At 40.5% G+C, this 13,301-nt stretch overlaps 1 protein-coding gene across 1 annotated transcript in view; it reads left to right on the top strand.

Annotated features, from left to right (window-relative positions):
• LOC124264650 (methylosome protein 50-like) overlaps positions 1 to 13,301 on the top strand; it is a 58,149-nt gene that overhangs the window by 22,163 nt on the left and 22,685 nt on the right. Inside the window, exon 2 of the mRNA XM_046699388.1 lies at positions 6,282 to 6,467. Within this exon, the coding sequence (XP_046555344.1) occupies positions 6,282 to 6,467 (186 nt within the window). The remainder of the gene's footprint in view (positions 1 to 6,281; positions 6,468 to 13,301) is intronic.

Raw genomic sequence — 13,301 nt, 5'->3', positions numbered from 1 at the left:
AGAAGACATATGGCATCGTCTGTGATGATATCTTGTGATGTAACAGAGAAGACATATGGCATCGTCTGTGATGATATCTTGTGATGTAACAGAGAAGACATATGGCATCGTCTGTGATGATATCTTGTGATGTAACAGAGAAGACATATGGCATCGTCTGTGATGATATCTTGTGATGTAACAGAGAAGACATATATGGCATGTAACGTCTGTGATGATATCTTGTGATGTAACAGAGAGACATATGGCATCGATATCATCTGTGATGATATCTTGTGATGTAACAGAGAAGACATATGGCATCGTCTGTGATGATATCTTGTGATGTAACAGAGAAGACATATGGCATCGTCTGTGATGATATCTTGTGATGTAACAGAGAAGACATATGGCATCGTCTGTGATGATATCTGGCCCAGTGGGGAGAGTGCTGTCTGTTGGGACTCTGCCAGCTCCACATGTCCCTGTGACAGACACAGTGGCCCACATGCTGCCCTCCCCCTCTCAGTGTGGAACAGCTTCCCATGCAGCTACCATAACTGAAGGCACTACCCAGTGCAGCCCAGATTAACCCCAGATAGAAGCTTATTAAGGCAGCTTGCTAGGGCTTGAGTTGCCCCCGGCAGAGGATGCTTGTTGTGGGACGTCCATCCAGATAAGTGAGGGAACACAAGTACATCAAGCACAGTTGTAGGAGGGGCAGAATCCACAAACAGAAATAGCAGATGAGAAGAACAGTTGCTTCTTGCTTCAAGATGATGATTCAGTGCAGATTGATTGTGCATTCAAAACACAGAAATAACAGAACATGCTGTAATTCTTCACCATAGGAATTTTCTAGATCTTCTTTTTTTTCAAGGAATTCAGAAGTTAATGGCCAATTGTTAGTCTGGTTGAAATGTTGAAGTTAAAAAGATAATATTAACACATGAGTTATTAATGATGTTATCTACACTATAGTCCATATAAGCACATCAGTACCTTTCATTTAAAGATTATATTTCATGCACAGAGAACAAAAATATGGCATTGGCAAAATATTGTGACAAAGGATGTACACCATGTAGTTGTGGAGGAAGTAGGGGATCACTGATACTCCTCCATAAACATGCAAAACAGTCGCAGCAAGCCCATGCTTCACCTTCAAGCCAAGGTTCATATGGTAGGACAGTGTGAAGCCAAGGTTCATATGGTAGGACAGTGTGAAGCCAAGGTTCATATGGTAGGACAGTGTGAAGCCAAGGTTCATATGGTAGGACAGTGTGAAGCTAAGACATAGTGTCCAGTAATTAGGATGATTTGAAACTATGTGAACTATACAGTTAGAGTAACAAGTTAGAGTTTTCAATGGGTTCTTCTGTCAGAAACTAACTTGCCAATAAGGCATCAGACTGAATGTGTGATGCCCAGTTGTTTACACCAGTGCATAGACAAGTCACAGACAAATTCCCAGAATGTGGATGGATTGTCTGAATTGTGTCGTCACATTTACATCTGCTTCCTGTCCACTTCCATATTTGTACTTGGAAGCATCTGCCTTGTACAATGTGGTATACTGTGTGAGGGTGTTTCTTGTACAATGTTGTATACTGTGTGGGGGTCACCCCTCGGTGTTTATTGTACAATGTTGTATACTATTACTGTGTGAGGGTGTTTGTTGTACAACGTGGTATACTGTGTGAGGGTCACCCTTGGTGTTTATTGTATAATGTTGTATACTATTACTGTGTGAGGATGTTTCTTGTACAATGTTGTATACTGTGTGAGGGTCACCTTTGGTGTTTATTGTATAATGTTGTATACTATTACTGTGAGGGTGTTTCTTGTACAATGTTGTATACTACTACTGTGTGAGGTTGTTTCTTGTACAACGTGGTATACTGTGTGTGTTTTTTGTACAATGTTGTATACTGTGTGAGGGTCACCCCCGGTGTTTATTGTACAATGTTGTATACTTTTACTGTGTGAGGGTGTTTCTTGTACAATGTTGTATGCTGTATGATGGTGTTTCTTGTACAATGTGGTATACTGTGTGTGGATGTTTCTTGTACAATGTTGTATACTGTGTGATGGTGTTTCTTGTACAATGTTGTATACTGTGTTACGGTGTTTCTTGTACACTGTGGTATACTGTGTGATGGTGTTTTGTACAACATGTTGTTTCTTGTACAATGGTTGGGTGACTTTGTATCATCCCTTCGTTTTGATTTTGGTCATGAAAAGTATTCTTAAAATTAAATCATTCACAGATTGGGGAAGTGTGTGCACAGTTAATTGCAATGTTTGTCTATTTTACGAGGTAAATACAGATGTAATCTTCTTCATATGGAAAAGGTTTGGCATTTAGTACCAAAATACCATTGGATTTGTAAATCACCAGGTTTAATGATGTTTCATCGCAAATTTCATTTTGTTGTAGACCGAATCAGCAAGCAGTATATGACAAGTTCAAAAAGCAACTGCCGCCATTACCATAACCTGGTTCCCTGTTCCCTTTACCCTGCCAACTTATGTATATTGTGTTTGAGAGGCGGGGCCCAGCTTATTACCATAAACCTAACGATGCTCAATTAAGTAGTGTGCCTAGAAAGGGAAGTAACTGCATGCAGTATTGGTTCTTGATATTCATAGTATTGAAACATTTCACTGTCAGTTTGTGTTAGAGACACACCATATTTATCAAACTAGGTTGTTTTTTTTAAAATGGAAATTGAAAGAATGTGCAATGTTTTTTAAAAAAAGACCGAATCAATTGAGGGAACATCAATCACCATGATTCAGATGATGGCATATAATTTCTTTCAGCATTTTGTTATTGTCGTGATATAAGAATGTGTGAATTTGATATTGAGACAAAATTTGAAATTGTTAGAATACAAATGCTAATATCCGTACATCCTGGTTTAGATTTTAATAATGACGTAATTGTTATGAAAATTTAAAACAACAATAAACATAATAACATTTTCTATTACACCAACATGACTTGAAAGTCCCACCTGTGTATGAACAGCCTAGGGTTATCATAAAGTCAGTGCTCAACCTGCATATATGGGGTCATAGACAAGTTTTTAGCTTACATGTTCATGTTTTTATCATAAAATGAGTAGGTTTCTATGGAGGGTTAAGCCAACATATAAAAACAGTATCAGTTTGGGTTGTATACAGATAACGAAAGGTCAGGTAGATACTACCTTCAGTGTAAACAAGGAAACAAACAGGCTGTCGTCCTTGTCCTCGAGAATTTCCAGAAATTACCTGGATAATTGTTATCATCATCTAATAGGTGAGTGAGTGAGTTTAGTTTTATGCTGCACTCAGCAATATTCCAGCTATATGGCGGCGGTCTGTAAATAATCGAGTCTGGACCAGACAATCCAGTGATCAACAGCATGAGCATCGATCTGCGCAATTGGGAACCGATGACATGTGCAACCAAGTCAGCGAGCCTGACCACCCAATCCCATTTGTCGCCTCTTACAACAAGCATGGGTTACTGAAGATGTATATTTTAATCCGGACCTTCACGGGTCTCATCTAATAGGATTTACGGGTGGATGTTGGGGCCGTTTTCACTTTTGGGATTTGTTGCCAATGTTTTAGCAGTTGTAGTGCAACAGGTATCAACTATTGCAATAATAGTTAATGACCATTTAGGCTTGATAATAATATTAATCAATATAATAGACATGAAAAGAGTATTGCTGACAATCTCAGAGGTATTTTCCACATTGTCACTTTCACATTAATGGGAAGTACCTGTAATCTTAAGTTGCCCAAATCCTTGCCAACCAAGCACACTTTTAGGTATGAGTTTCAATTTTAACCAACTCAACTATTTCAACTGTTGATTGTTATCAACTATTTCAGCAATTTTACATTCCTGTCTATATTGTATCGAGTTTAAATTCACTTCTGTAAGATACTAAGGATCAGTTTCTGACTTTGCATTATGGAGTTTTGGCAACTATGAAGGTATAGTGAAAGCTGCAAAACAATTAGGGCTGGGACGATACACTATGTCATGATACGATACATATCGCGATACATACACCTTGAAAGAATGACATGGTATCAAGATTTAAATGATTTATTTCAAGGTATTTGTGTTTGACAATAACAGTGTTGTAATAAACAAACAAGTAACTCCATCATACTTGCGTATTTTTCTCTAAATATGTACTGTTACATGTTCAAGATAATAATGTTTTGAAAAAAAGTTATGTATCGTTTTGTATCGATACACCAGTCGACGATACGATAGCTGTATCAAATTTAAATGTATTGCGATGCATCGATACATCAGTGAATCGTCCCAGCCCTAAAACAATTATGTGATGATGCTTTTCTTTTGGGTTCAGTTTCGTTACTTTCACACCAAATACACAAATAATGGGGAATTAAACAAGATTCTTTCATGAAATAGATGGAGAATTGAATGCGACTCTCGTACCATGAAAATATGGAAACTATGCTAAATATATTACCACGACTGTAGAACGTATTTAAGAAATACAGTTCGCTCTACCCCCATGTATAGTGTAATAAAACACACTTTTGCCCTAAACTATTATAGTTAAAGCACGAGAAAGTGTGTTTTATTACACTATACATGGGGGTAGAGCGAACTGTATTCCTTTTCTAAGATGCCAAATTTAATACTTTCTAAGGATAATTACGATTAATTTATGGCAGTAAACAAACGACGATGTCGGTGACCTAAATTAAGAATCCTCGCACAGGGCTAGCTGGCGCGCTGTTCTATTGATGTGTCTGCCCCCCTACGTTAAGACGAACGTTACCAGAAAAACAAATGGCTCTATTGATGTGTCTGCCCCCCTACGTTAAGACGAACGTTACCAGAAAAACAAATGATAAACAGTTTCATGACGGTTTACGTTCGGATTAAATATCTTCTCTAAAGTATTTTAATTACATCTGTGATTAACGTGGACCATGTGAACGTCGCATTTCTACTACCAATGTATGTTTAGATCAGTACATCCCGACGAAGATGAGTAGTCTAGCGACATTCCACGATTGCATTGTGGGAATGTAAACATTGCGAACGTTATCGTGTTGCTGAAAACTTGCGAGTCGAATTGAGACATTTAAAACGTCAGAAAACATAAACGTAATGTTTCCACCAGTGATGTTAGGTGAGTGAAGCAACTGCAAACCAAGAAACGGGGTGCAACGCAGTAGTTTACTGTAGGAGACAACTGACATGCATCGTGACGTCGCTTACACTGTGACGTAATGTAAAATGGTTCGATTACGAGGGGGCACACTAGAATGGCGCAGTGACGGGATAACGTCATTCAATTGTTACGTCATCAAAAAACTATACCTTTATTGTCTGATAATGTATTTTTTTTTCGATTGTTCTATGCGCTAAGCATCTTAGAAAACTGTATGCAGGAGCCAGTGCTCACGTTAGATTATTATGACCACAAATATTGACCCACGAGGTAATTATTGATCTGTGATTAGTGAGGAAAACAATTAGATCTTGCAGTCCATTATCAGGCCTTAATCATTTTACATTTTAAATGGACATTTCAAATAGTGGGTCCACATTTCTGTCTGCTTTGATGCCTACAATTTGTTGGTGAGGTAGTTTTTTGTTCTTTTGCATAACTACAGTCAACACATTTTTTAAATGCTAAGACTTGTAGTTTTTTACTAGTTATTTAGAAATATGGGCCCACAAAAGTGTCTATAGAGAAAAAGGTAAGTGGGTCCACATATGTTTTTCATTTTATGTATACAGTTTGGTTGCTGACATTGTATGCAGTAGACATTTAATGTCTACAAAGAAAGACAATGAAATGTCTCATATATCGGTTACTTCTGAAGTTCAACATCAGATGATACCCGTGGATTCATTAATATTCCAATAACATGTAGCCCCATTTCAGACACTCTCAACAACCAGCTAGTAAGTGATCCACAAGTCAGTAATATTGACAATCATATCTAACAATCGTAAAGCAAACTGTTGCTATTCATATTGATGGAAAATACTCGCTAAATTGTATGATTTTTAAAAAATGTTGATTTGAGTAATGGAGGACGCAGTTTATCGCTCTCTCAGCATTATGCGTTTTCAGATATGAAACTAATCAGTCTGTATCAAGAGTCGCCTTCAAAATTCAAACCACTGATAATGCGGTTTTGCCAAAATCATTCATCTCACTCCAAACTAATACAGGAGAAAAGTGATGCAGTGAGTGTGTACACACTAGCAGCAACTCTATATGTGGATCGTGGTGTTTCAGATGGTGGTCTGCTGCTTGGAGCTTCTAGTCTCAGTGGCAGGTACTGGTTGGGCTCTCTCTGGTTCTACTCCAATCCAGCATTGGCGCCTGATGTAGAGAAATGCACAGCTGGGGTGCAGCTGGAGGCGGGGCTGCAAGATGCCACATGGGCTGATGCAACAACTGTTGTAGTGGGGCTTGATACAGGTGAGCTATGCATCCTTTTACACACATTTGTGTGAATATGTCACATAAAAGATGGGAACAGCTGTTGTTGTTTTTTGTTTTGTTTTAGTGTCAGTATTTCAGCTATATGGCAGTGGTATGATATGCCTATTCATGTATTCATATAGTGTTACTGAGGAAGGATTAAGGGTTTAAAATAAAGTATGCAAGGAAAGTATATCTTGTAACATAATTGCCTCATAATTTGGGTCACAAAAAAGAAAACATTTGAACTGCTTGACGAAAAATATCTCTGGTAATATCCAAAATCGTATTGCTTTAGGATCAGGGGAGATAATCCAAGCCTATCCATTCCATGTTACTATCACCTAGTCTTGACAACAGCGTGCGAGTTAAAATGTAATACACCAGTGGCTCTTCAGCCACATTGTAAGAAAAATGATGAAGTAATAGCACCTCCAAGACAAAGCAGTGCATGTAATGTATGTGACCCCTGGTTACAGATCTCCACCTCCTCTCCAACAACATGCTACACGTTGACAGTTATCATGTTCCATAAAGGCTTCCTACATCACTCTATTACACAGAATATCATGTTGATGTGTTTGTGTTGTGAAAGGTCACATGACAGATTTTTGATACAACTGGGGATCAACACTGTTGTGCTTTCTGCCACCATACAGCAGATGCACAGTTTCCAGAAATATTTTGTTTACCAGTACATGTGGGCAACTTGCTGTTATCAGCTGACAGATGTTATAGTAGACAATGAGTGTTTGAAAATCACAAAGAGCTTCATATACTGTAGAAGTTAATTCGTCAGATCGTCAGAATTCGGAACATAAGGCTGATGTGTTTTTCATCTCTTCCGTGAGTAAACGGATTACTGTGTACTAGTATATCGCACAGATAGGGATTTCCTGTGAGTAAGCAATAAACGCCGCCTGACAGGTTAAGCCACTCTGTTTGTTTTCACAGCTATTAGTGGCGGCCAAAGAGACAGCTGGCAGTTCCGGCAATTACTGATTGCGCGAATAATTAACCGCGCGATGTAGTCTAAACTGTCAATTCCGAGAAAATTGCACCACGCGAAAATAAGTACGTTTACAGTAATCCAAGCCTATCCATTCCATGTCACTATCACCTAGTCTTGACAACAGCGTGCGAGTTAAAATGTAAAACACCAGTGGCTCTTCAGCCACATTGTAAGAAAAATGATGAAGTAATAGCACCTCCAAGACAAAGCAGTGCATGTAATGTATGTGACCCCTGGTTACAGATCTCCACCTCCTCTCCAACAACATGCTACACGTTGACAGTTATCATGTTCCATAAAGTTGGGTTCCTACATCACTCTATTACACAGAATATCATGTTGATGTGTTTGTGTTGTGAAAGGTAACGCTTGTTTTTCCAACTGGGGATCAACACTGTTGTGCTTTCTGCCACCATTAGCAGATGCAATGTTCCAGAAATAGGTTGTGTCATGGCGTGTTGTGGGCAACTTGCTGTGTATCAGCTGACAGATGTTATAGTAGACAATGAGTGTCAGTGGAGATGCAACCAATGAAAATGTAACAGTTAGTTCATGATTTTCAATTGCTCTCAATGTATGTTAATGTGATTTCTATGACAACTTTGCAGTAAATATCTGTGATAAAATGTGTTGCATTCCTGTGGGTGTTACTGTGGCCGGAGATGAGAAGTGCGTGGTGGGGAAACTGATGACCCTCACTCTTTGATGAAGACATGTACATATTCTCCAGGAGCCACACCTAGCCTATCAGGTTCCACCACAGACAGCTCTGTTGGCTGCTGTGTAGCTGAGATACAAGGTTCCCATCAGAATTTGTACAGATAGTGTCACACAAACATGGTCAACCAGCATCTCTTGGAGCAATATTGCAATTTTATATGTAACCTGTCTTGAAGCAATGATGTAAACCATCTTGTCTTGAAGCAGTAATGTGATGCCTCCTGTCTTGAAGCTGTGTTGTGATGCATGGCATCTGAAATGATGCTGTGATGTATCCTGTACTGAAGCAGTTTCCTGAACAGGACATGCGAGGTGTCCTCAATATATGGGGGCATGGGACACCGGTCTAACCAGTCATTACCATGTTACTGTGTATTGAAAAGTTAGGTACGAGGTAGACAGCGAGAGTTACCTGCTCTTGGCTTTAGGGGGCACTGTGGGGTCCTGTAGGGGTAGTCTCACAAGACAAAACGAGTTTTTTGTTTTGTAAATATTTTTATTAGAATATTGTTACAACTGTCGTAGGATTTAAAATGGAAATTTAAATGCTTATATGTACCCCAAGGAGGAATTTCTTCAAAGAATCAGTAACCTCTACAGGTTTGTACGAATTTTGTTTGGAATGATCCAGGCATGGCCCTTAAATTTGCATGTTTCTAAGCCAATCCTACCATATAGCACGTCATCAATGTTCAAGGTAACCTTTGGGTTGGTGAATTTATAGTCCGTTTGGCTCAAAAGCGGACAGATGAATTGCAATCTAACTTGAAAACTAATAAACATAAAATAATACAATGAAACACTGATTATAATCAAAACGTCAGACCAACTCTGTGAAGCTTTTGCAGAATTTATGTCCTAAAAATAAAAAAGTTGTTTAACAAACTGTCATTAAAATATTGACACAGTTCACTATTTGTTATGAGGGAGGAGTGCAGAAAAAGGGACAGCCAGGTGTGCGAGAAAGGATGGAGACGGCACAGCACAGATTAATGAATCAATAGCTTTGTCGGCACTTGTGCATGTGCTTCTCTAACACCTGGCTGTCCCTTTCTCTGCACTCCTCCCTCGTAACAAATAGTGAACTGTGTCAAAATTTTAATGATAGTTTGTTAAACAACTTATTTTTCCTTATCCTGACTCATGCTATTTTGCTTGTCTTCTTCTTCTTGCGAACACAGTGGAACACTTGTATCTCCCAATTGAAGCTCCCTTCAATGTAAAATCACTAATTAGTACTCACCAAGAGTTATCTCTATCCCACTCTTTTGCGCGGGAACGAGGGCGCCACTTCCCGCCACATGCCTCACTCTCTCCTTCTTCGCCCAGTGAGCAGGATGTGAGAGCGCCTGTGTCTCCCTACACACTATATCCTTTGTTTATTTTTAGTTATTTACCTCTCATAGACTTCTATAGAGGTGTAGCTAGTATCCTTCAACATACCGTATATGACCGTCTATAAGCCGATCCCATGGATAAGCCGACCCCCCAAACTTGACCCTCAAAATCAGTGTCAAAATCATATCTCTCATGGATAGGCCGACCCCACGCGATGGATCGCGGCCAACAGAGACCAGAGTACCCGGTAAGTATGTTCCATCAACGACGAGACACCATTACGAGAATATTACATAATAAACGTTACCGGTGTTTGTTTACCTTTTTTTAACGATCACTGCTTGCATCAACAACGAGACGCCATTTGGAAAGTGGATATACAGCGTAAGTGTTGGTGAGAATATTACATAATAAAGATTACCGGTGTATTGTGGCAACATGTGTTTGTGTTCCTTTTTATATCCCGAAGATCACTGCTTGCATCAACAACGAGACGCCATTTTGTGAAAAAGTACCATCGGTAAATAAAAACTGAAGTCAACTTTTGTTTCAAAATATATTATTTAAGTGTCCATATTTCATCTATATATATATGACAATAAGAAAAAATAGTCCACTAACAATAAACACTGACATTTCTGCAAGAGAGTTCTGAGATTTTCACAAGTCATCGGGCCGTAAACCCATCAAATTCCGTGTCACTGTCGATCCATATTATTCAAAGAATTCACTGTCATATATATTGTGTCTACTCACGGATCGAAACGAAGTGTAGTTGACAGAAAATGCATAATATATTTTGCTTCTCTAAATATCATATTTATTGTAGCAACAAACTGGCTTGCTTATTTACCCCATTCAACAATCACAAACTGATTACCGCCTCGTTCCATGTCCACGTGCTTACCACGTTCAGGATGGTCCATTATAACCTTAGTGTTGATTATATATTTTTACATAAAAACTATTACACAATGCTAGGATATATTTTTGGGTTAAATAATAGTATTCAATCAATAGAATTCATCCCGCTATATTATTGTGCATGTTTGAACTTGTTCGCGGGGAAGCGATGTGCACAGCTGATTGCTATTTCCGGCTTTGTGTAATGAGAGACAGATCATACGGTAATCTTAATTAATTTATAGAGCAAAAACTGTAACTAAAATTACACAATGCTAGGATATATTTCTTTGGGTTAAATAACGGTATTCTGTATTATATTTTACTGATGACTGCGTCAGAATTCGTCCCGTTATATTATTGTGCATGTTTGAACTTGTTCGCTGGGAAACGTGTGCACAGCTGATTGCTATTTCCGGCTTTGTGTACGAGACAAATACGCACGGTAATCTTAATCCCTGCAAATAAAACAATGCCCAGCAAAAACAACTTATAACTTAAATGGTAAATAATCTTGTCTAGTGATGTTTAATTGCAAATTTGACGTCTCTACTGACAAAGTCGTCTTCTGTTGTTTGTTCCCGCGAAGTGATACGATGTTGTTTTCTTACCCCTGGAAAAAAGTTTGACGAAAGTGTAACTCATGGATAAGACGACCCCCTTCTACAGACTGCTTTTTTTGGTCCTCAAAATTCGGCTTATAGACGGTCATATACGGTAATGCATTGATATTTATTCGTGTTTCTGCTGTTTTATTCACGGGACTCCGTGTTTGTTCAGTAGATTGCGTTGATGAAAATCTGCACTATTTGTAAATTACGTTTTTCTGCTGCTGACCAGCATTTAATATGCCCTAGTTGTACTACGCCATGCTCTACTGTTTCACGTTGCAATTATTGTATTAATTTATCCAATTCTGCCTTTGATAAATATTTATTCTGCGCCTTGAGACGCGCAGCAGATAGGTCACGTAAACGGATTTTAGCCATGGCCAATACACCAGAGCCCTTACCCTGTCAACTGTTGTCGGACGACCCCTTCCCGTCTGGTGTTCCGCTAGAGTTACCCTCGGAGGAGAGGCGTGGGACGCAGTCCGCTACCTCCAAGAAGCGACCTGCATCCCCGGACATCCCGTCGTCGCAGCCAAAGACTAGGATGGCTTCCACGTCGTCTAACGCCAGACTCCGCACCCCAGGGCTACATCCACGTCGCAGGGGAAATCATCGAAGTCCAGCAGTACTTTCTCAGCCGAGATTGTTCCCGTTGCAGAGTTGGGCCTGTTTGATGATGATGATCCGATCATCATTCCAGATGTACGGCGGAAGAAGCGGCCAGTGTCGGCAACTATAACATCAGCGCAGATTAGCACGCAGGCTGAGGCACCTACACTGATGTCAGAGAATCGTCCTTAGGGGCCCGTCGCTACCATCGTAGAGAAGGCAGCAACTACTTCAGCGCAGACCGTCCCAGACAACCTGATGAACCACATAATGAAGATGATGGAAGATCGCTACGGTCTTCGGAGGCCTTTAGAGCGACGGGCGACCCAGCCCACCCCCATACCTCCGTGTAGGGCGACCCAGCCCGTTTGCACGTCTCGGCGTAGGGTGACCCAGCCCGCTGACGCGCCTCGAAGAGGGCGACCCAGCCCGCCTGCACGAAGGACCCCGATCCTAAGCAGTCACGGAAGTCTTCACGGAGGATGACTATATCAGCTACGTCGGACCTTGATGAGAGAGGACGTTCGCGAAGCAAGATCCTCTCATCCCATGATTCCGACTCAGACTCTCAACCTTCAGAAGGCCTTCACGAAGGTTAAGTGGCTCCAAGTCATCCTCACCTAGAAGATCATTAAGAGAGTCACCGAGAGCTTCGCGAAGCTACCAGCGTTCGCCAAGGAAGTCTCCGCGAAGGTCACCTTATAGATGCCACTCGTCAGTCCGTTCTCCACTTTATTCTACTCGCCGATCTCCTTATCGATCGCCTCATCGATCACCTTGTCGATCCACGTACAGATCATCAAGGACTCCACCTCAGTCACTGTCGGAGGAGCATCAACACATTATCTGTGACCCGATGTCTGAAGATGAAGATGGTATCGTATTTTCCGACGCAGAAATAAGATATTGGATGGTGAATAGTCTGGAACTTTCCTCCCCGTCTAAGAACGAGAACTCAGCCCACACATATCTTATGAAGGAAGACGATGCTAACACAATCACCTTACCCCCGATTGACCCGATAGCAGCGGTGCCAGCTAATCTGGATACAGAATAAAGCCATGAAATCACAGACACCACATGTGCCGCATTTCAACGCTAACAAGTTTGCAGGTCACAACATGGACCCTTTTTACAAGGCTCAAGATATCGATGACAACTATAAGATGATCAGCGATGCCAAGTCCAAGACTTACAGAATAGATGACCGCAAGCTAGCCCATATCAAGGAGGATGTTTTTTGGTCTGAACAGATCAAGAACAGTCAATGAAACTCTCCTCACGAAGTTCAGAGACTCTACATCTGAGGATGATAGAATGATTTACTCGGCCCTCCTCATGCAGATGAATGACCAGCAGTTCCTTACGGATCACTTAACAGCACTATCCGCAGCTACAACTATGGCTCGTCGTCAAGGTCTCCTCGCCTCCTGTAATTGGGATGATCACTTCACCGCACCACTCTACACAGCCCCGTGGTCTTCACCGTCCATCTTCGATGGTAACATAGACAAAGTCTCTAAAGAAGTGTCTAAAGACTCAAGAGAGGTACTCATGATAAAGTCTATGGATACGCTAGCAAGCGTCATCAGACAAACTTCGCAGAGGTACTCAGGCAAATCGAAGTTCTACGGTCTA

This window comes from Haliotis rubra, unplaced genomic scaffold, assembly GCF_003918875.1.
Source record: "Haliotis rubra isolate DU_JTF1 unplaced genomic scaffold, ASM391887v1 Scf934, whole genome shotgun sequence".
In the NCBI taxonomy this organism is placed as follows: Eukaryota; Metazoa; Mollusca; class Gastropoda; order Lepetellida; family Haliotidae; genus Haliotis; species Haliotis rubra.
The sequence above is the reverse complement of the archived record's forward strand: the minus strand, read 5'-3'. Positions and strand labels throughout refer to the sequence as shown.